Raw genomic sequence first — 20055 nt, 5'->3', positions numbered from 1 at the left:
GAGGTTATGAGACGCCGTAGTGAAGGGCTCCGGAAATTTCTTCCACCTGCGGTTCTATAACGTGCACTGGCATCGCCCAGTACACGGGACTCTAGAATTTCGCCTCCATCGAAATTCAGCCGCCGTGGCCGGGATCGAACCCGCGTCTTTCGGGCTAGCAGCCGAGTGCCGTAACCACTGAGCCACCGCGGCGGCCCGAACTTTTTGTAGCGCAGAATTAATGTGCGATGAAAATCTCGTTGGGTTATGGGGTTATGGTAACTCACTTCTTGTATGTGCATGCACGGAAGAAGGTTACTGTTATTTAACACATAATAAGGAGATGACCAAATATTTTTGGGGAATCCCCCACCGCGTAAACCCTCGAAGCTTTCTTCGGGGTCTTCCCTTGTTCAGACCTGGCGAACGTTTCAGAAAGGCGCTGACAGATACGACCCTCACCATGGCGGCGTGTACAAAACTACTTCATATCAGCTAGCAATCTTTATTTTTAAAAAAGGAAATAAGTACAACACATTGAGAAATGTCTACCGTCGTCACTTTCACTTTCTTAAAACTACCGGTCCGATTAGAAAATGGCGAATGTGATATGTTGGTTAAATGCTGTAGAAATAGAAAAACCGCTCAACTGGAACAACGCTGGCTTTAGATTCGAGGAAAGATACAAAACATAACTTTATATTCGGCGCTGGAGAGTCGTGTAACCCCTGGAAATTTTCGGGGATTTACGCCACTACTGATGAGTGCGGTTAAGCTTGCTAAAGAAACTTTTTGAGAATGAAGATTACTTTAGCACTGTAATTATCCGACAACGACTTCACTCTTAGGCAAACATAATTTTGGGATATTTGCAAAGCAGTCACCGAAAATAAAACCTTCGATAGTTCACAGTTACAAAAGGAATGAATTGTCTTCTTTTTCATGCGACCATCTATATCTATTATTGCTTACACACTGCCCCGCAAGGAGGAAGCCAGATAGTTGTGCACAGGCCGGCATCGGATGATGAACAACGTTTATTTCCGATAAGATGGCATATATATATATATATATATATATATATATATATATATATATATATATATATATATATATATATATATATATATATATATATATATATATATATATATATATATATATATATACAGTGGCTGACGTATTGGGTCATGCGCAGATTATGCTAGAGCGAGTGACGTCAGACTTGCTCAGTTCTGCTACATATTCCCTTCTTTAGACAAACCGGGTTCAGCGTCGCTCCGGTAGAGGGTACCGACGAGGTTCGTGTCGCAACCTTGTGCTTCGACGTATCTCTTGGGCGGGCTCTGTGCAAGGGTCATTTCTTGAGGGGCGGGACTGGTTTCCGGTTGCAGACTCATCAGTCGTAGATGTTCTCGTGTGCGTCGAATTTCCCTGCCGTCTTTCGTTTTGAGGATCGCTGAGCGAGGTTCGTTAGCTGGCCTGAGGACGACAGCTGGAGACCAGGTCCGGTTGATTGTGTCATACACGGTTACCTGCTGGCCTGGTGTCGCAGGTGGCATGTAGTACCTGGAGCCGCGGTTGTAGTCCGTCCTTTGGCGTTGGCCAGCTGTGGACTACGTTGCTAGGTATCGCTTGTGGCTACAAATGGCTTGTAGGCACCGGGAGAGGAGTCCGTGTTTGGTGTCCCATCAGCCTCTGCACAGGGGACTGTAGCACATCAGCACGCGGAGTGTTGCGCCGTTCAAGCAAAGCCATTTGAAATGCAGGCATTTTAAGGGAGCATTTTTTTAGAAGCTTCTTGGCTTCCTGCACCGCTCTAGACCGCGGGTGATAGGGGCTTGACATGACTTGGGCGATACCTAGGCCCTTCAGAAAATCCCTAAACTCACGGCTGTTAAAAGGCGGTCCATTATCACTGCACAACTTCACAGGCAAGCCATGAACAGAAGAGATTCCAGAACACCAGGTGCTCAGCGAGGTTGCTGTGGCGGTGCGAAGTTCCCTAATTTCGAAAAAAAAACGAGTAAAAGACGATGAGGGCAGATTCGCAACCTTTGTAAAAGGACAAGTCAATGCTAACAACTTCTAGGGTGGGAACGTCGTGACTTAAGAGGGGCATTTTGGCGTTTCGGGGCTGATTTTTGAGACACGCCTTGTAGCCTTTGCAGAACTGATCAATGTCGCTTGCCATGTTCGGCCAACGTTCCTAGCTCTCGCCTTCATTTTATCCGCTACAGCGTGTGCCGCGTGAAGGAGGCGGATCGTGTCGTATCTTTTTGACTCTGGTATGATTACCTTGTTGTTGCGGAACACGAGGCCATCCTGCGCGTGCATCTCGTCTCGGTACCCCCAGTAGGTCCGAAGTTGTTCTGGGACTTCGAGCTTATGAAGAGGCCAGCTTATGTCTTTGCATATTCCCGCAGCTTTGTCAGGTTGGTGTCGTCGCCGGTTGCTGCAAGCAGGTCTTTCAAACAGTGCTCGGAGGCTGAAATGCAATTAAGAACATTGACTTGAAATTGCTCGTGTTCTTCCATGCATGATTTTCTGGGAAAACGAGATAAAGCATCTGCTAGGAACAGTTCTTTGCCAGGTTTATACGTCACGATGATGGGGTAACGTTGCAACGTCAGTCACATGCGTTGCAAGCGTAGAGGGCACTGGTGAAATGGTTTACTGAATATGGCCTCCAGTGGCCGATAGTCTGTCTCAACTATTACTGCATGCTGTCCAAATAGATAATCATGAAATTTGGTGCAGCCGTGCACTATCGCGAGAGTTTCCTTTTCTATCTGAGCATATCTTTGCTGGGAATCTGTGAGTGACCGTGACGAAAACGCAACGGGGTGAAAACGCAGAACGGCGCCTACCTCGAATTGTCTTGCGTCAACTGATAAGGTAACTGCTTTCTTGGGGTGAAAATAACAAATGACCGGGGCTGTTATCCCGATCTGGCGCAACTTTTCGAAGCTTTCTTGCTGCTTTTCTGTCCAAACCCACGCGATTTCTTTGCGCAGCAAAGACCGAAGAGGGGCGGTCACTATACAGACATGTTAGTGATGAAACGTTGCACAAAGTTTATCGTGCTCAGAAAAACTTGCAGTTCCTTACTATTCTTTGGTGCGTTTCCAGAATCTCTTGTACGCGTTATGGATCCACTCGCAAGCCGCCCGCAGTGAGCACGTGTCCCAGGTAGCGTACCTCGGTCTGGAAAATTGAACATTTCTTCAAGTTAAGTTTCAGGTTATGTTCGCGACGACAGCGTGTTAAAAGAAGCTGCAAGCGGTAGTCGTGCTCTTCTTTTGTCCTGCCCCATAAGAGGATGTCATCCATTACTACCAAGGGCGTCCGCAGAATTTTTTGCAGGGGGGGGCCCATTGGTTGTTGGCGCCGGAGGGGGGGGGGGGGGGTATATTCGTAGCGAAAAGGCACTATTTACGGAGTAAATTTATTTATTTATATATAAATAAAAAATAAGCAAAATACACACATGAAAGAAAATTACAAGCAGCAAATTAAAGCGCGGATTGTAGAGATACATTGGAGTTTATCAACAAAGAAACAATTAAAATTAATAAAAATGCAAAAAGATACTATCAATACTCGAAGTGCTCAGTCTTACTGCATACGGGTTCTCGACTCACCCGAATTGATGACCAGCACACAGCGCAATATGTTCACAAACACGCAACTACAGTCACTCAGTCAGTCTTCCTTGAACAGCAACTGTAGGCGCCTCGGATTTTTCTGGGCGAATTGCGTAGTTACACGGGTGATAAATTCATTTCTGTGCTTCATTACACGCTCTCAGTGCACAGTCATCATATATATTGATTGGAAAAATGGTTGAACGAGTACGTTGAAAACAAAAGATGACTATATATACAACGAAAACTTATTTACAAGATAAATGCACGCTCGCAGCTTCATACACCTCGCTCCATCTTGCTCGCGCATCCGCACAGTCGAGCAACCGCACACACACTGCTCGCCGCTCGTCGTTTTCTCGTCCGCTGTCTTGGTTGTTCTCACCTTCGTTGACAACCCGCCACTAAAAACACCGAAGCACAAACACAGAGGCGCGCACACGTGCAAGGGCTTACTTGCCACAATATCCACGAATGCGCACTTTTGGGGTGTAAGGAACGCCGCGCGACTTCCGAGGGGAAGGGACACCCGCAACTAATTCGGCCGGAAAATTTGTTTTTGTGCTTTTATGGGGTTCAGAGCCCCAAAACGACTCAGGCTATGAGGGACGGAGTAGTACAGAGTTTCGGATAATGTCGACCACCTGGGTCTCTTTACCATGCACTGACACGCACAGTACATGGGCGCTGTTGTGATTTGAGGCCCAGCCAGAGGTGACAGGCGAGCCAGGCAGGCGCCATCGGGCTGCGTTGACCAAAGGCGCTGGTTTTCGGAGAAGACGCAAGGAACGCTGGTGTGGGGGCGCCTCTGGAGACTGCGTCGCCGTGAACAAAAGCAGCTAATCCCCTTTGCCGAAGGTTCTGAAAGCGGCGCTTCTACCGCACCGAGCTCTCCCGTGGATCGGAGGAGACAGCGCGCGGCGGCGGCGCCAACTCGTCGCCCGCTTGCCCCTGAGCAGCCCGACAAAGCGGGGGTGGACACGGCTGATTTGTCCTTCCCCCCTCAAGAATTCATCGGTGGCCGGCGTACGAACGTATCATGATTATAGCGAGCGACCTGTGCCCTGTGCACTGTCTGCCTCCGTGTCGCTATCTCTCTAGAGATCAAAGAAACAGACACCCATCTCAAGACGGCTCGAAACACATGCTCGCCGGTGCCGCTGCATGTCTGCAACAGGTCGTCCTTCAGCAGAGCTGGCCGTGGCGTGGTTTGAAAACGGCGGAACGACGCGCGCCCGGACGCGGCATTTCGCAGATGTGACCAAGGCTTCAAGCGTCGAAGCGGGGCTGCTTTTACCCTTTTGGCTGAGCGCACCACCGCCCCTGGCGTGCGGCCATCACTCACGGTTCGTGTGAGTGATTTTCCAAGGGGGTGCAGCCGCCCCCCCTTGCCCCCCCCCCTCCGGACGCCCATGATTACTACTGCGACGTTTGGCAAACCTTCTAGCACGCGATGCATCGCTGCCTGAAGCACTTCCGGGGCTGAGGCAACTCCGAAAGGCATGCGCAGGGAGCGATATCGTCCGTAAGGTGTGCTCATTGTCCTGTCGACTGCGCCATGTAGGAGAGCTGAGCAAGTCTGACGTCACTCGCTCCAGAATAATCTGCGCATGATCCAGTAGGTCAGCACACTGCATATGTATGCCATCCTATCCTACGTTGATCCTACCGGGAATAAACGTTGTTCATCACCTGATGTCGGCCCGTGCACGTGGTGGCAGCGGTGCCCATTCACTATGTCGGCCCCGTCGACGCTGCTCTCAGTGGATCAGTAGCTGAACGCCTAGGTTTTATTTGTCGCGTGCAAAATGTGCACGCAGACCCGTTGCACCCAGCAGCGCAATCGTTTGAAGATGTTTTCAGTGGACTGGGGCAGTTAAAAGGCATTGAGTACACGATGAAGCTAAAGCCCGGATCCGTGGGAGCGGTCGTGCCGGCGAGGAGAGTTCCGGTGGCCCTTCGAGAAAAAGTGTTAACTATGCGTAGCTGCCGCTATTCGTTGGCCTAATCATGAATGATCAGACTTGATCCAGTCGATTAAAACTTAACTCGGTGAATTTATTTATATGTTAAAACAAAGAATCAATAGCAAGCAACTGCACATCTCTCGGAACGCTTGAGCAGTCAGCGAAGCAAACTGCTCGTCGTTCGGCGTCCGGAGTACAACTGGTTCTCCCCACGCTGTCTAAAGCCCCTTCCAACCGCGGCACCTTTGGGTGAGCCGGCAAGGCTCCTAACTGATTTCTTCGGAAGACCTGAGCGCGAGCCTCCCCCCCCCCCCCCCCCCCCAGGCGCTCCCCGGGCCAGAAGGACATGTGGCGGAAAGCGACAAGTGGGAGATGGCACAAAAAAAAAAAAAACACTAATGGGCGGTAGGGTGAGCCCGTCCTTGACCGTCGCGCCGGAAGGTCGCAACAAAGAGGAGCTCCAGCGCATGGAAGAACAAGGAGTCATATCCAAGGTAAATGAGCCAACAGAATGGTCCAGTCATGTATGGTCATGGTAGTTGAGAAAGAAAAAGTACGCATCTGCCTAGACCCCACAGCACTAAACAAAGCTTTGCTACGAGAGAACTACCCCATGCCGACCCTTGAAGATGTTGTGCCTAGGCTTGCCGGAACAAAGTTCTTTCCTGACGCTGCGTCTAGAGTTTTATTCTGGCAAATCAAACTAGCTGACGCAAGTTCGAAGCTCTGCTACAATAGTTAAGGGCATATGATATTCGGTGCTGTTATATTTCGTCCCACAGATTGACATGCAGAAGAACTGAACTTCAATCAGATTGACATGTCACATCATCATCATTTCATCATCATTTATTTGTCCCTTAAAGGCCCCTGGGGGGTACTACATAAGGGGGGGGGGGGGGGGGAGTAGTACATTCAACATGACTCACATTGGTGGGAAAAAAAAGAATTAAAAAAAAGAACAAACAAGAAAACACACACACGACAAAAGCATAAAGAGAAATAAAGTCACGAAAGGGAAATGAAACAATTTATACAGCAAGATAACACATCAGATGTTCTTTAAACCTTACTGGATCGCTTTCAATGACAACCGATTCTGGAAGCCGATTCCAGTCTTGAATAGCGGCTGGCAAAAAAAGATTTGTTAAAGGCATTAGTTGATCCGTGTAAACGTTGGATGCTCATGGAGTTGAATAAACGGGATGACGTGCGCACAGGAGGGACTAGAAGGGACTCGCGTAGGTTAGGAAAATTGTGATATAATTTGTGCAATAAACATAAGCGAGAAACTTTGCGTCTAAGGGCTAGTGGGCTGATAGAGATGGATGACTTGATAGCGGTAATACTGTGGTGAAAATCGTAAACTGAAGTAATGAAGCGTGCCGCACGATTCTGAATGGATTCAATGGTGTTAATTAAGTAAGCCTGGTGAGGAGACCAAATTGCTGATGCGTACTCAAGTTTAGTGCGAATGAAAGTCTCGTATGCTAGTTTACGGATTGATAGCGGAGACAGTGAAAGTGACCTTCTAAAAAAACCCAGTGTTCTTGATATATCAGCAACGAGTTGAGTGATGTGTTTTTCCCACGTCAGTTTGCTGCTGATTGTGACACCTAAGTACTTATATGATTCAACGTGCGAAAGGATAGTTGATTGAAGAGAATAAGGATACGTAATATTAGAATGCTTGCGTGAAATTTGCATAAATTTGCATTTAGTTATGTTTAGCTCCATCAACCATACGGAACACCAATTATCTATTTTTTGTAAGTCGTTTTGTAGGATAACCTGGCCGTCGTGAGGGGAAATGCGACGATATAACACACAGTCGTCCGCGAAAAGACGAATGGACGAAGATATGCCGGATGGGAGATCATTGATAAATATGAGAAAGAGCAGGGGCCCAAGCACAGAACCCTGCGGCACGCCTGAAATCACTTCATGAGTTGCTGAATGATAACCGCCGATGACGGTATATTGAAACTGTTTAGTGAGGAAACAGTTAATCCAGGATAATGTGAGGGGATCAATATTGAGGCAAGAAAGTTTAGACAGAAGACGTCGGTGCGGGACGCGATCGAACGCTTTTGAAAAGTCTAAAAATATGACATCGGTTTGAAATAATGATTCCAAATGCAAATGAAGGTCAGTAGTAAATTCAAAAAGTTGTGTCTCGCATGAGAGACCGGGGCGGAAGCCATGCTGCTTAGAAAAGAAAAATGAGTTATTGTGAAGGTGGCTGGCGACTTGAGAGTATATAATGTGTTCCATGAGCTTACATGCAATGCACGTTAATGAAATTGGGCGATAGTTGGACGGGTTTGAGCGGTTTCCTGATTTGAATACTGGCACTACCTTGCTTAGTTTCCAGTCTTCCGGAAGCGAGCTGCCGGTTAATGACTGGGTGAATATGATTTGCAAGATCAGGCTAGAAATTATTTTAGTGGACTTCATATTCTTCTCTTAATTTTTACTTGTCAGAAACAATGCTGAATTTAATGCTGGACATTATGCGAATTAATCGTCAAACATTTTCGCAGCTCTCTGGTAAAATTTGCTCACTGCTGTGGTGTGACGGATACTCCTTACATATGTATTGTTGGCAACAAATGAAACGCGAACAAGAGAACTGAAACGCCAGCACAGAAACACAAACATAACAGCTCGTGGATAAGAAATACAAGCAATGTTGATTAGCACTTCTAAAGAACAGTGTTCACGCTTTCGAAATGAAATTAAACTCCTTATTTAGTATCAAGCTTTTCCCTCCGGCTAAGGTCTTCTCATTTCGCTGTTCGCATTTCAGTTGTCTTGTTCGCGTCTTATTTGTTGCTGATAGCACCTTTCAAAACCGATTAATGTAGCCATAAAAAATATTAAAACAACTTGATCATGCATAGTGAGGCCCCAAAATGGCCCGCTCACATTTCATTCTGTTTGGCTGAAGTCTTGAAGCCGACTTCTGTGTCAGTACTCATCGGATCCCAGACATATAACTGGCGAGAATATATACAATCGATGGGCGGCTGCATTCAGCTGTAGGGACGGAAGCGGCCTGTTCTTTTTGCTTTGACGCGGCACCTAAGACCATTGTCGTTGTGTTTGAGACGCCGCGCGGCAAATATGAAGTGCCGAAGAGCGACAGAGGATGCGGAACCTGCAATGCAATTGCAATGCAGCCTAGGATGATAGCGTGTGCACATTTTTTTAGGACAAGGATGTCAAATAAATAGAAACGCACTGAAACCGCGTAACAAACAACTGTCGCCAGGGGTGTGAGCCGGACGCGCGCACGTAAACAGCAGACGACGCGCGCACTCAGCGCGCGCGCGCTCTCGCGCTCCCCTCAAGACCGGCCACCGCAGCGTCGCAAGGTGGCGACTCTGCAGCGGCGTCGTCTGCTGAGGGCGAGCCCTCACCTGCCCTTTCGTCCGGCTTCGAAAAATATGACGTAACGGCCTCTCCCGTGGATTCCTTCCTTCCTCCATGAGGCAACGCGATCCCGGCAGTCCCGCCGACAACGGCGACGCCTAGCTGCCTAGCTGGCCTTGTCGCCTTGCGTGGAGGAGTAGCCTTCCCTGGCCTTGTGCCGTACTTACGTCGTTTACGTCCATTGAGTGTACGCGTTTATGATTACTGACCGTACCGCTGTGCCCACTGTCCCTTTGTCACTGAGCTGTACCGTACTTGCGCAACAGCTACACCTACGGGCAACGAACGCTTAGATCTGCTGCTTAATTGTAGCGCTGAAGCTATAAGTTTCGTGAAGCTCGCCCTGGCTCTCAGTTTCGGTCGGCGTTGCGCGCACAAGCACACGCACGCACGCGCGTCTAGTAGCGACGTAGTTGTGTAACATGTAGACGCACGTAGCAACGAGATTAGGGCCTTCCTATCGTGCATCGGTCGTTAATGGGAAGTTAAACACAACGCGAACGGTCAATTTCCAAAACCCAAAGACCACAACATCGTCTGGTAGATTGCCAGCCGTCATGCCAAAAAAGGTGGGTGGCTATAATTAGCCGAAAACGCCTGAACGCCCTGAACATTCGGCACTCGGGCGCGCGCTGCAGGTAGAGTTCTACCAAGGTTATGTTTATTCCAAATCTTGTTTTGGCCCACAGTTTTGACGTCCATGAGTTTTCTCGGCTGCGACAACAACAGCTTCGCTATGAGGGGACTGCACCAGATCCTGGTCGAAGTCAAACCTGAACTGAAGCCGCTACCTGGCGTCGCTCTGCTGGCCAAGTCGCACGGCCTCAAAGCACCGCCGACTGATCGCTATTCGTACGGGGTTGACTGCGACGAGGTCTACCCGGGCATATTCGTCGGTGACGAGTGAGTCCTTTTTCTCCAGTTCTGATAACGCGCCTGTGGCTGCACGGAGCGGACGTTTGTTCTGCATTTCGACCCTGTACTGTCCTACCATATATCCATTTGAACTTCGGCAACAGCTTGGCGCACCTTGCGGCTAACAGTGTTTTTGCATCTTCGCGACCGCAAAGAAGTTTTGGTGCGGATTATGCTTTAATATAGTTGTTCAGCATAGAGCTGGCACCCTTTTGGTTATTTTCGATGTCTCTCTGTGGCCACATTGCAGTATTGAGCACACTTTCAACCGATTGTGCACCTGCTGGACAAGCCAGATGTATCGATTTTCTGGCTTGGCTTATGCTGTGGATGTTGATGAACACCTTTTATTTGCAGATTACAAACACCACATAATTACTCATTGGGGTACAGCTATGCAAATCTGCATGCTGTAAAGCTATATTTCTGCTACTAGCTGGACTGCTTTCCTGTATATAGTGACTGGATCACACATTAAACTAAAATAAGTGAGCCTTTAATGAGAGTATTTTTCTTTCATATCGCCCCATTTGTGTCAGGGGTGGCACAAATAGCTAATGCTATGAAATTTTCGATCAAAGTTTAATGCTGTGGGATTTGCCTACACATCACTATAATTGAGAGATGTGTGCTTATTGTCAGAGGAATAGCAATGAGCTGAAGAGTTACCAAATTTCTTGTTATATTCAATAGTAAATGAACATACCTGAGGAGCTTTATCAGGGCAAAAAAAGGACATGAATACTTTTACTTCTGCAATGGGAATCTTGCTTTTAATTAAGTGCTCTTCATTGCTGAAGAGTTGTGTGCATGGGTATTGTAGAGTTGTATCTTATGATAGGTGTGACCAATGTGCAGGGGTGCCGCACGCAACAAGCATTACCTGCGTGGCCTTGGGGTGACCCATGTTCTCAACGCGGCAGAAGGCCCTCAGTTCGGTCAGGTGGACACCAACCAGGCATTTTATGACAGCCACGCCATTTCCTACTTGGGCCTGCGTCTTGTTGACATACCACAAGAAGATATAGCTGCACACTTCGATAAATGTGCTGACTTCATTGAGGACTGCCTTGAGCACAATGGTAAGTAGTCCCGTGCAATCATCAATGCTGATACAGCATTTTAAATCTGTGCAAATAATTTCATCCAAAATTATTCTTACTGTGCTTGTGGCCATGCGATAATGCTTTTGTGGTGATGAACTAACGTTATATGATATTTTAGTCATAAATTAGCACACTGTTGTTGGCACTTGCTCCTTTGCGCACACGAGTTCTGTAGGCATTTCTAGTCTCCATGGTTGGTACATCTCCATGCAGGGCTAACCGTAAGCTGAAAATTATAGGTAACTTCAAATTTGAAAAAGCAGCACAAGCATGTCTGTTGTTTTAATGCATGAAATCCTGGTGGTCAAAATAGGTTTTAACTACCCACTGCAGTGCCGAAGTGGCTTTGGTGTTTGACTGCTGATCATAAGGTCGCCGGAACGAACCAGGCCGCGGTGGCTGCATTTTGATGGAGGCGAAATGCAAAAAAACGCCCGTGAGCTGTACGATGTCAGAATACGTTAAATAACCCCAAGTGGTTTAATTTAATCCAGAGCCCTTCACTACGGCATCCCTCATAGCCTGCATTGCACTGGAATGTTAAACCCCACATACCAGTTACTACAGATTTCAAATCTGCAACCTTTGTCTAAACTTTATATGCAGTTTACTGGCATACTTGTCGCATGCTACAGCACTGTGCTGTACTAGTTGATGGCAGATGCATAGCTACACCATTGGGTGAGGGGAATATCCTTTTGTTTTGAAAACCCTCCAAAAATGTTTTTAAGTTTGCACGTTTAATGGTGGGAATACACCACTTGTGGCAACTGTGCCATATCTGTAAACAACCTATGTGACACTACAGTGAGGAGCTTTTTATTTCATTTGTGCCTGCACTACCAGAATATGCAATTCAAGCTACCAACAGAGGTGTAGCAACCAGTAGATGGATGGAGATGGATGTAAGTAGTATGCAATGCATTCATATCATTTGTAGTGAAAAGAGTGACCAATGAAATACAGGTCTATCTCGCACGAATTTCACTGGGTAGTGCAGTGTCCTCAGGTTTCAGTGAATATCTTGGCTTCACTGACACACTCTTGCCTCTTGCCACTGGCATCTATAACTAGCATGGTTGATTCACAGGCTTAGAAAAAAACGCTTAAAAGACTAATGAGGGAACATAATCAGATTGCTACCTTATACTTTGCTTGTTTGCACTGCTGTTCTTACTGCTGCACACACTGCTGCTGTTCAGCTGTTCGCATGCACCAACTTTCTGCTGCTACTTCTGGTCATTGCCACTTTACGTCGCATTCTTTCTATTATGCTATTTTGTGGCTGTCCATTAAGGATGAAAATATGGGGGTCAGAGTGACACAGACAGCTTTGTGTGTGTCTGTATGCTGGTTCCTTGTGTTCCTGCACACTGCTTTTCTGGCATGAACAAGTACAAACACAAAGTTCTGTTCTCCGTCCAGCCTTCATGTTCCTGCATGCCATTCAGTCTGCTGCTAATGCCTTTTAAACTTCTCACTACTGAGACTCCACATCTTTGTCGGTTGCCCACACCCATCTGTCCTGTTCTGTTGCATTTTCTAAACATTGGTTTTGGGCCCCTGTTACAGTTCTTCTCTCCTTGTCGAGCACAATATGGATGGCAGTGCACCAGTGCGTTACTTTCACACATGACATCACCTGGCCATAGCAAAACTCAAGCCCTGTCATGATCTAGAGCATGCTCTTTCCTTCCCATCACTTTCTGTTGGCTTCATTAGCAGTTGCATTTTTTTCAAACATGTATGTCAAAAAACCAAGCACACACAAAGTTCCTTGGCTGCTATGTAAACGGTTTCGTGTCTTGGAGTTTGTTGGGACTGAATATGCACCTGAAATGTCCAGTTGTTGATTTATGGGGGCATGAAGCTGGAAACTTCAGTGACTCTAATAGGGGCTGGTCAGTAATACTTATTAGGCTAAGAATGCTTGCAAATCTGTCAAACTGCTTAAAGAGGTATGAGTGCAACACAACTGTTGTGTGCAACAGAGGAGCTCACTTTCAAGGTGAGAGTTGTATCTGCGACTTTCCTCGACAGAGTGTCATCTCAGATGTCTGCAGGAACGGGAGAGGAAAGGGTGTAGGTAAGGGAAAGCACAGCGGAACACACAATGGCGACTACCTGCATCACTTGCACTCAGCTCTGTGCCTTGGTGTGGGTAAGGGAAAGCATAGTGGAAATTCTGAGGGGAGGGGAGACTTGCAACCACCTATGGCACACGTCCTCGGTTTTGCACAGCACGGGCAAACACAGTGGAAGCTGCAAGGGAGGGAAGTGTTGACAGTACCGCACTACCTGTGCTTGCTTTCCCAACACAGCTCTGCGACACAGCTGTTGCTGAGTGTCATGGAGCTTAAGAGAGAGCGTTGTTGGGCAAGTCGGTCAGACATTTCAACAAAGGGTACTGCACATACAGACAAGGACGAGTTGTGTTAACCTTCTCATCCTTGTCCGTGTGTGCGCAGCACCCTTTGATTTATGTAGCATTGCATAAATGTGTATTTTTTTTACTACATTTGTATTTACTTTGCACTTCCTACATGTGCTTTCGAATTGTGCTTGTTGCATTTTCTGTGCTATACAGTATCGCAATTTTCTCTTGCTCCTAATTAGTGGCACTATTGTATTAATGATAATAAATTCATTTTCACCTTACTTTTTGGCATCAATGTTGCTAAAGTTTTTATAGCAGGTACTTATTTACTTTTTGCCAACTACAAGGTGTGTTCCAAACATCCATGGCTATTTCCATCACTTGATTTTGTCTACAGAGTAGACGTACCTTGCATCACCTTATCCATCCATACCCACATGACCGAGCCCCATACAGTTTCTCAATATTACCTGGAGGGAATAGTGGCGCTACTGTCTGTGAGAGTTTCTTAAAGAGCACTTCAGCCATTTGGTGCGGCATGTTGGGCTGACAACGTGGATTCCGCCTCTGAATCGGTAGCTGTGATGCGATGCTCTCCTCTGCGCATAGATTAAATTATTTTATTAGTGCTTTTTTCACTTCAGTAGATTTAACACAAGTGTTAGGTTGGCATGCAAACTTTCACAGCACTTCTTCGAGGTTTGCCATGAGAAGAGTGTTTCATGCCCCGCAATAGCCAAGCCAATTACGAAACCTCATCTTCCCAGCATTCGTGCACCTCTCCATGGTGGATGAACTATTGCAGCATCAGCTTTTCCTCTATGTAATATTGAGAAACTCTACGACCCAGCCCCACTCTGATAATATTCTTGGCTGTGCTCCTTTTTGACAGCAATCTCTTTTCACTATCTTGCAGCCTTGGTTGCCCTAGAGCATGCTATTGCCCACCAGTTTTGTTTAAAATGTTTTATGTAAGGGTCAAGCTATTGCTCAGAATGTGAGCCAGGAATGCAACCACTGCTAATCCATGTTGTTCAACAGGGAAGGTGCTGGTGAACTGCCGCATGGGGATGTCGCGGTCTGCAACCATAGCCATTGCATACTTGATGATCAAGAAAGGAATGACTGTAGATGATGGTCTGCGCACCCTTCGCATGAACCGGGCAGTACGGCCCAACAATGGCTTCCTCTTGCAGTTGGTCCAGCTGGATGCCAAGCTGCGCAGCTAAGATTTCTTAACCTCCTCTGGGACTGCATCAGTGTCTCATGCTCAGCAGATGCATTGTGCAGGCAGTGTTCTGGGAAGAATGTCAAAACTGCTTCATGGCAACGATTGGTCCCTCCTCTTTGTGTGTCCCGTTTGTTTGCCCTGTGATGCTTTTGTTGCTAAAAACCTTTTGGTTCTTTCTAGAACAGATGGCTAAGGAAATGTTGGTTTTACTATTTATTCAGCGTAAGCACAAATTGTTATCTTTCATATGTTTATGGGTTCCAAATAAGTAAATGCATTTTGGCTTTTATCCCAGTGTTGCAAGCAGTAGAATTTTATAGATGTTGTGATGATGAAACAAAAGCTGTGTTGTCAGTTTAGAAAAGCATTGATATAAGTGAACATCTTAGCAAGCATGGTAGTTAACTGACCTGCATTGTGTAATGTGGTTGTACTATAGTGAGCATTTGGCACCTAAATATACGTGCCTAGTTAATGGCACTTGCCGGTATACAGAAAGTATAGTGTAATATGTTCAGTCCATTGGTTGCTGTGATTAAAAAAAAATTGCTGGGTAATATAGGAATGCTTTCCTGAAAGCAAAAACTATTGATTTTATTGTATAGATATTAAGTTTCCAAGGCTCTGACTGACAAGTGAAAGTCTTGGTTGACGTTTTGTGCTAAATGACCATTGTGTGGCAATGTATTGTACCTTTGTACAATGAAAATGTATTTGCAGCTGGCTCAAGGCGCAAGGGCAGTTGCTACATGATTCTTAGAAGATCGAAAAAAGTAGTGGGAAAAGAAGTGCCTCGACCTGTTCTAGCACTGCTTTTCACTTTCTAAGATCTGGCTGCTTTTGTTTAGAACTGTATGTTTGGGCCTTATTTAATTTCGACGCTTACCATGCAAACAGTCATTTCTGGGGACCCTATTTTCATGGTACTTTGCATGCATCTGTCATTTGCAGCTGCTGGAATGGGATTGCTGTGACATATGAATACTGCATCTTACTATTCAAGCTCGTCATATTTCTGAATTGTTTCTTTTTACACCCAATGTTTGGATCGTGTTTCAACGCGGTAGCGTTAAAGGCCCTGTTACGCGGAAAATCCAGCATCGGCGTTGCCGTTATCGGCGTTGAGTGGAGTGATGAATAGGGTGGCGTAGGGTGGCTCAGGCAACCACCCCTGGAGAAGTAACCTAGGTGGACAGCCTAGGTCACTTGACCGTGTGGGGGTCATCACAGCCTACCCACCGGATTGTGAGCAAACTCACCAAATTCGTGCAGAGCACATCGTGCTTGTCTGCTTTTGTGTACTTCAAATTGAAATTTTGTAAAAGCTGATTGTTTTCCGGGAGTTATAATTGGCTCAAGCTTTTGCTGCTTTCAGCTTTCAGTTTGATTTTTTTGGCGATCTTCTGGTTTGTGCTTGGTGTTGCACCGTTACCGTTGCCATCCATACATTGTCACAACTTAATGGTTTTGGAGATGCTCCACAACAGGCAACTTTATAGTTACTTAAGGGGGATGTGGCTTTCAACACCAAACTTTTTATTTTTCCGTGAATTTTGGTGAAACTTTTCCTGTGCTTTATAAATGTTTTCAAACTTAAGTGCACAAAATTTAATCATTGTATCTGGAGAATTTTGTTTCATACAAATTTTTTCTCTTGTACACCTTGTGAAACACCTGCAGACTAGACTAGCCATGGTAGAAGACTGGTTCAACATTCACTGCATTTCTGAGTGCATGCTGCGCGTGATGACGTTCTTGGTATTTTTTTTTTTCTGTGACACAGATTTTTTGCTTTAATTTTTTACAAAGCAGTTGGCATAGATGTGTCTGTGGTGGAAGAATAGGATAGGTGTTGGAATGGCTTGCCTTGGACATGGAGTGGGCGTGTCGCGCTGGGTGTGCATTGTTTCGGCCACTTGCCGACAGATGACATAGCAGTAGGGGGGCCCAGGATAGCAGTGCTTGCAGTTGTCACAAAGCATACTCTTGAGCTTTTTTCGCATAAGTTTTTCCACAGTCATGTTTGTGTGACTTAAAATGGGAAGGAAGTGTTCCATGCCCTGCTCTGCGACAGGATACAGCTTTTCTGATGCAGAGCATGTAGTCTGTTCAGTTCGAAAAGTGACAAGCATGCGAGCTTTGTTTACAGCTATTTCAAGGAACAACCGACGCAAATATATTTGTAAAAGGCAGGCAACAGTTGGTTCGCACTTTTGTTTTTATTCATTCAACAGGCTGGTACTCAAAATTGCCACTTTTCTGTGCGTAATCTTTACAACTCCATGTAATGCTACCTGTTTTCAATTTAATCAAGCTTGCCAGATATGCAAATTCTGAAGTTGAATCTAAGAAAGACGTGCCTGTTCTGATGTTCTGGGGCTTGAAACTTTCATTTGATGGCAACCCCAGCCTGACATAAAACTAGACTGATGGGCCGGGAACGCGTTTGTGTTTGACCTCATCTATGCAGCACCAGCAATTTTAGGCTCTATGCAGGGCTATGTAGATCATAAATTGTGAGGTTTAACATCCCGGAGCGTCACATGGGCTATGAAGGATGCCATAGTGGACAGCTCTAGATTAATTTAGACTACCTGTGTTCTTAATTTGTGCTGACATCACACAGAACACAGGGGTTTTTGTATTTCGCCTTCATTGACACACGACTGCTGCAGCCAGGATTGAACTCGCGACCTTGCAGTCAGCAGCTGGATGCCAAAGCCACTGAGCAGTGCCTGGGGGGTTATCTCATGATTATTTGGGACACCTATGCTGCAAGTATTTGAACAGAACACCTTGCCAAAAGTGCCGTGAACGCTTATAAAAGGAAGTGCATGTTCATCTGCCTCATATCAGCATCATTCTCTGAAAAAAGAGGGGTGGCCTCCTTTACTGTAAATGTAACATCTTTGAGATGCTCCATGCTGTCGAGATAAAAAGTCGCAGAAACGTTTACGAGCACACATTGGATATGTATGCTTGACAAGCAGTAGTTTGGATCCTTGTGCTATAAGCACATAATAGTCTCTAAGTTTAATGCTCCGAGGATGAGGCAGTTATGCCAAAAAAGAAAGCTATGACATAAAATAAGACTGTTGCTACGGATGTTAGCAACTGCTTCCATCTATAATTATTCGGCTGAGAGTGTCTTCCTGTCTTGTCTGACATGGGTGTCTGTTTTTCTTTTTCCCTGGATTATGGCTTGCAGTTGTAAAATTGACTGCTACCTTTATTTTCAAATATCAGAACCCTCTGCTAGTTAATTCTGTAGCACTTTTTTTTTACACACACAATCTTTGTTTGAATTTCAATTTCTGAATATGCTGGCTTTGAAAAACCACATGACGTCAAATTTATTTTGCGCCGGATAATCCTTTTCTGCACGGTGGTACAACATACGTCTGCACTAGAACAAGCTTTAATGCTGATTATCGCAGTCATTTTTGACAAACCTACCCTGGACATTTGGCTCTATCCCATAAGCTAGGGACAGATGCTCATCGTGCTGCAGATATTTCACAAGACATATCTGCAGAGATGAGGTTGCAGTGACCAATATTCATCTAATTAGTATTGTGCTCGAATTATTTTGACTCGCTCCAGTTGAGAGGGACGGCCACAGAAAAATTCTCATGGCACATACATAATCCCATCAACACACAAGCTTATTCAATGACTGCAAGCTTGAATTCTCATCTAAATTTACTTTTAGTGTGCAGAGGAACTGAATTCACATGTTTTATCGCCGCTGTTCAGATTATGTTGATGGATGGAGCCTGTATGTTTGAAAACCACGCTACCAAAGGTCCCAGTTCCAGTAGCACCATCTGCCGAGAGTGGCATGTAACATACTGCCTGGATGACCTTCTTATAGCCAGCTATCATATTCTTCCACTGTGACGTGTCTAAAATGTAAACATGATGTCACACCAAATATCTACAATTTATCAAAATGGAAAAACAAGAATGTCATTTCATAAAAGGAGTTCTACAAGTGCAACAAAACAAATGGGGTCAAAATAGACGAAACAGTCGTGAAGAAACCTGTTGCATAAAGTGAGCATCCAATCAGAAAACGATATAGGAGGAAAAAGATATTTTGGGCATTTCCCCGATGTGCAGTGCCACCGCTGTGCAGTGCCATCGCTGTGCACAAAATTTTTTTAGAGTACTTCCTGATGGATTTCAGCTATGAAACTTCGGGACAGCATAGAAAACAAAATGTACGAGTGGGTACAATGATTTAAAAAATATATATATATTTTTTGGCCATTTATTGCGATTTGAAAGCCACGTCCCCCTTTAATCCAGTTGATCACCTTAGATTTTGGTAGTTTATCTTATTGCTGTCCAACATTTTTTTTTTTTTTGGGGGGGGGGGGGGGGGAGTGCTGCGTTTAGGTGGTTGTAGCACGTTCAGTGCAAAATATTAAGGTTAACAAACAGTGTAAGTTACTTTTATAAAATAGTAATTTCTGCGCACAAATTACTGGGATTTCTTGGCAGTTCTTCCAAGTTCATGCCTCAGTGTCTGCACGGGTATAGTTTTCTTGCTTTATACGGATCAAGTTTTACAGTGCTTATTGTGGTCTGCTGCTTTGCTGTTGCCATAGCATTTGCATAAGTGAGCAGCTACAGCAGCCTTGCCAGCATTTTCAGTCATATAAGTATACTGTTACGTTGTCTTTAATATAAACTTTGTTCTTATGGCTTTTAATCATCTGTTTTAAATATTGAGAGCTTGTAGCAGTGCTTGCATGGTATTTTTTCAAGCAGCTAAGCTCAAAATGTTTTTAAATACTGTGCACTGTGTTGAGATTGACGGGAGGGGGGGGTCTTGCCTTCTGGCGGAAGCTGGGTATACAATCAGAGTTCCTTTGAGTTTTCTACTATTTTTCAAAGGACGTGTGCTCAGTAAGCTGTTTTGCCTAAAGAGATTAAGGTGCACAAGTGAGCACTTTCAGTTGTATTTGCGAACGGCAAATTTTGCATTTGCAGTTTGCTGGCTTTGGCTGGTTGCCTTGCGAGCCAATTTCCATGGCTGGCTTATTCTGTGGCACAGATTTTGTACTGTATTGTCGGCTTAGAAGTTATGAACTGTTGACATTACTCATCTGGCTGACGTTCGCCTACCAGATGAAGGCCATACTCTATACTTTCTTGGTCTTTGACAGAGGCGGCTGTCTAGAGTATTGCACAGTTAGTTACCAACAGCAAAGAGAAAACTGCATTCTGGCTCTACACTTTGAGCACATTATCCTGCGATTCCCAACACCATGGAAGGGTTGCCAGTGCAATATTTGGGGCTGTGTGGAATTCTTGGTGAAACAAGGTGATAAACATGGACAGATAAAGAAACATCATCTGCATGGGTGTTTTTTGCACTGCTCTACCAAGG

The 20055-nt window shown here is 45.5% G+C and overlaps 2 protein-coding genes across 2 annotated transcripts; one reads left to right on the top strand and one right to left on the bottom strand.

The window, feature by feature from the left end:
- Window positions 1–1312: 1312 nt before the first annotated feature.
- LOC149351033 (uncharacterized) lies at window positions 1313–6208 on the bottom strand. The gene is made up of 4 exons (XM_089575590.1): window positions 6204–6208; window positions 3091–3186; window positions 2278–2467; window positions 1313–1677 (listed from the first exon to the last, which is right to left on the bottom strand). Exons 1-4 carry the CDS (start codon window positions 6206–6208, stop codon window positions 1621–1623), a joined length of 348 nt encoding a protein of 115 aa, XP_089431716.1. The 3' UTR covers window positions 1313–1620.
- Window positions 6209–9010: 2802 nt separating this feature from the next.
- Window positions 9011–19037, top strand: LOC149351032 (dual specificity protein phosphatase 3-like). Its single transcript, XM_089580219.1, has 4 exons — window positions 9011–9597; window positions 9718–9931; window positions 10802–11025; window positions 14468–19037. The coding sequence occupies exons 2-4, from the start codon at window positions 9729–9731 to the stop codon at window positions 14653–14655; spliced, it is 615 nt and encodes a 204-aa protein (XP_089436345.1). The 5' UTR covers window positions 9011–9597; window positions 9718–9728; the 3' UTR covers window positions 14656–19037.
- The last annotated feature ends 1018 nt before the right edge of the window (window positions 19038–20055 follow it).

This window comes from Amblyomma mixtum, chromosome 3 (genome assembly GCF_055824585.1).
Source record: "Amblyomma mixtum isolate Tamu chromosome 3, ASM5582458v1, whole genome shotgun sequence".
Classification (NCBI taxonomy): domain Eukaryota; kingdom Metazoa; phylum Arthropoda; class Arachnida; order Ixodida; family Ixodidae; genus Amblyomma; species Amblyomma mixtum.
The sequence above is the reverse complement of the archived record's forward strand: the minus strand, read 5'-3'. Positions and strand labels throughout refer to the sequence as shown.

Coding starts and splice junctions, on each gene's coding strand:
- LOC149351033 (XM_089575590.1), bottom strand. Junction 2,468..3,090: donor TGGAAACGCACCAAAGAATA/GTAAGGAACTGC, acceptor ATTGCATTTCAG/CCTCCGAGCACTGTTTGAAA. Junction 1,678..2,277: donor TCGTGTTCCGCAACAACAAG/GTAATCATACCA, acceptor TCCCCTGTGCAG/AGGCTGATGGGACACCAAAC.
- LOC149351032 (XM_089580219.1), top strand. CDS start 9,729: ATGAGTTTTCTCGGCTGCGACAACAACAGCTTCGCTATGAGGGGACTG. Junction 9,932..10,801: donor GGCATATTCGTCGGTGACGA/GTGAGTCCTTTT, acceptor ACCAATGTGCAG/GGGTGCCGCACGCAACAAGC. Junction 11,026..14,467: donor GGACTGCCTTGAGCACAATG/GTAAGTAGTCCC, acceptor GTTGTTCAACAG/GGAAGGTGCTGGTGAACTGC.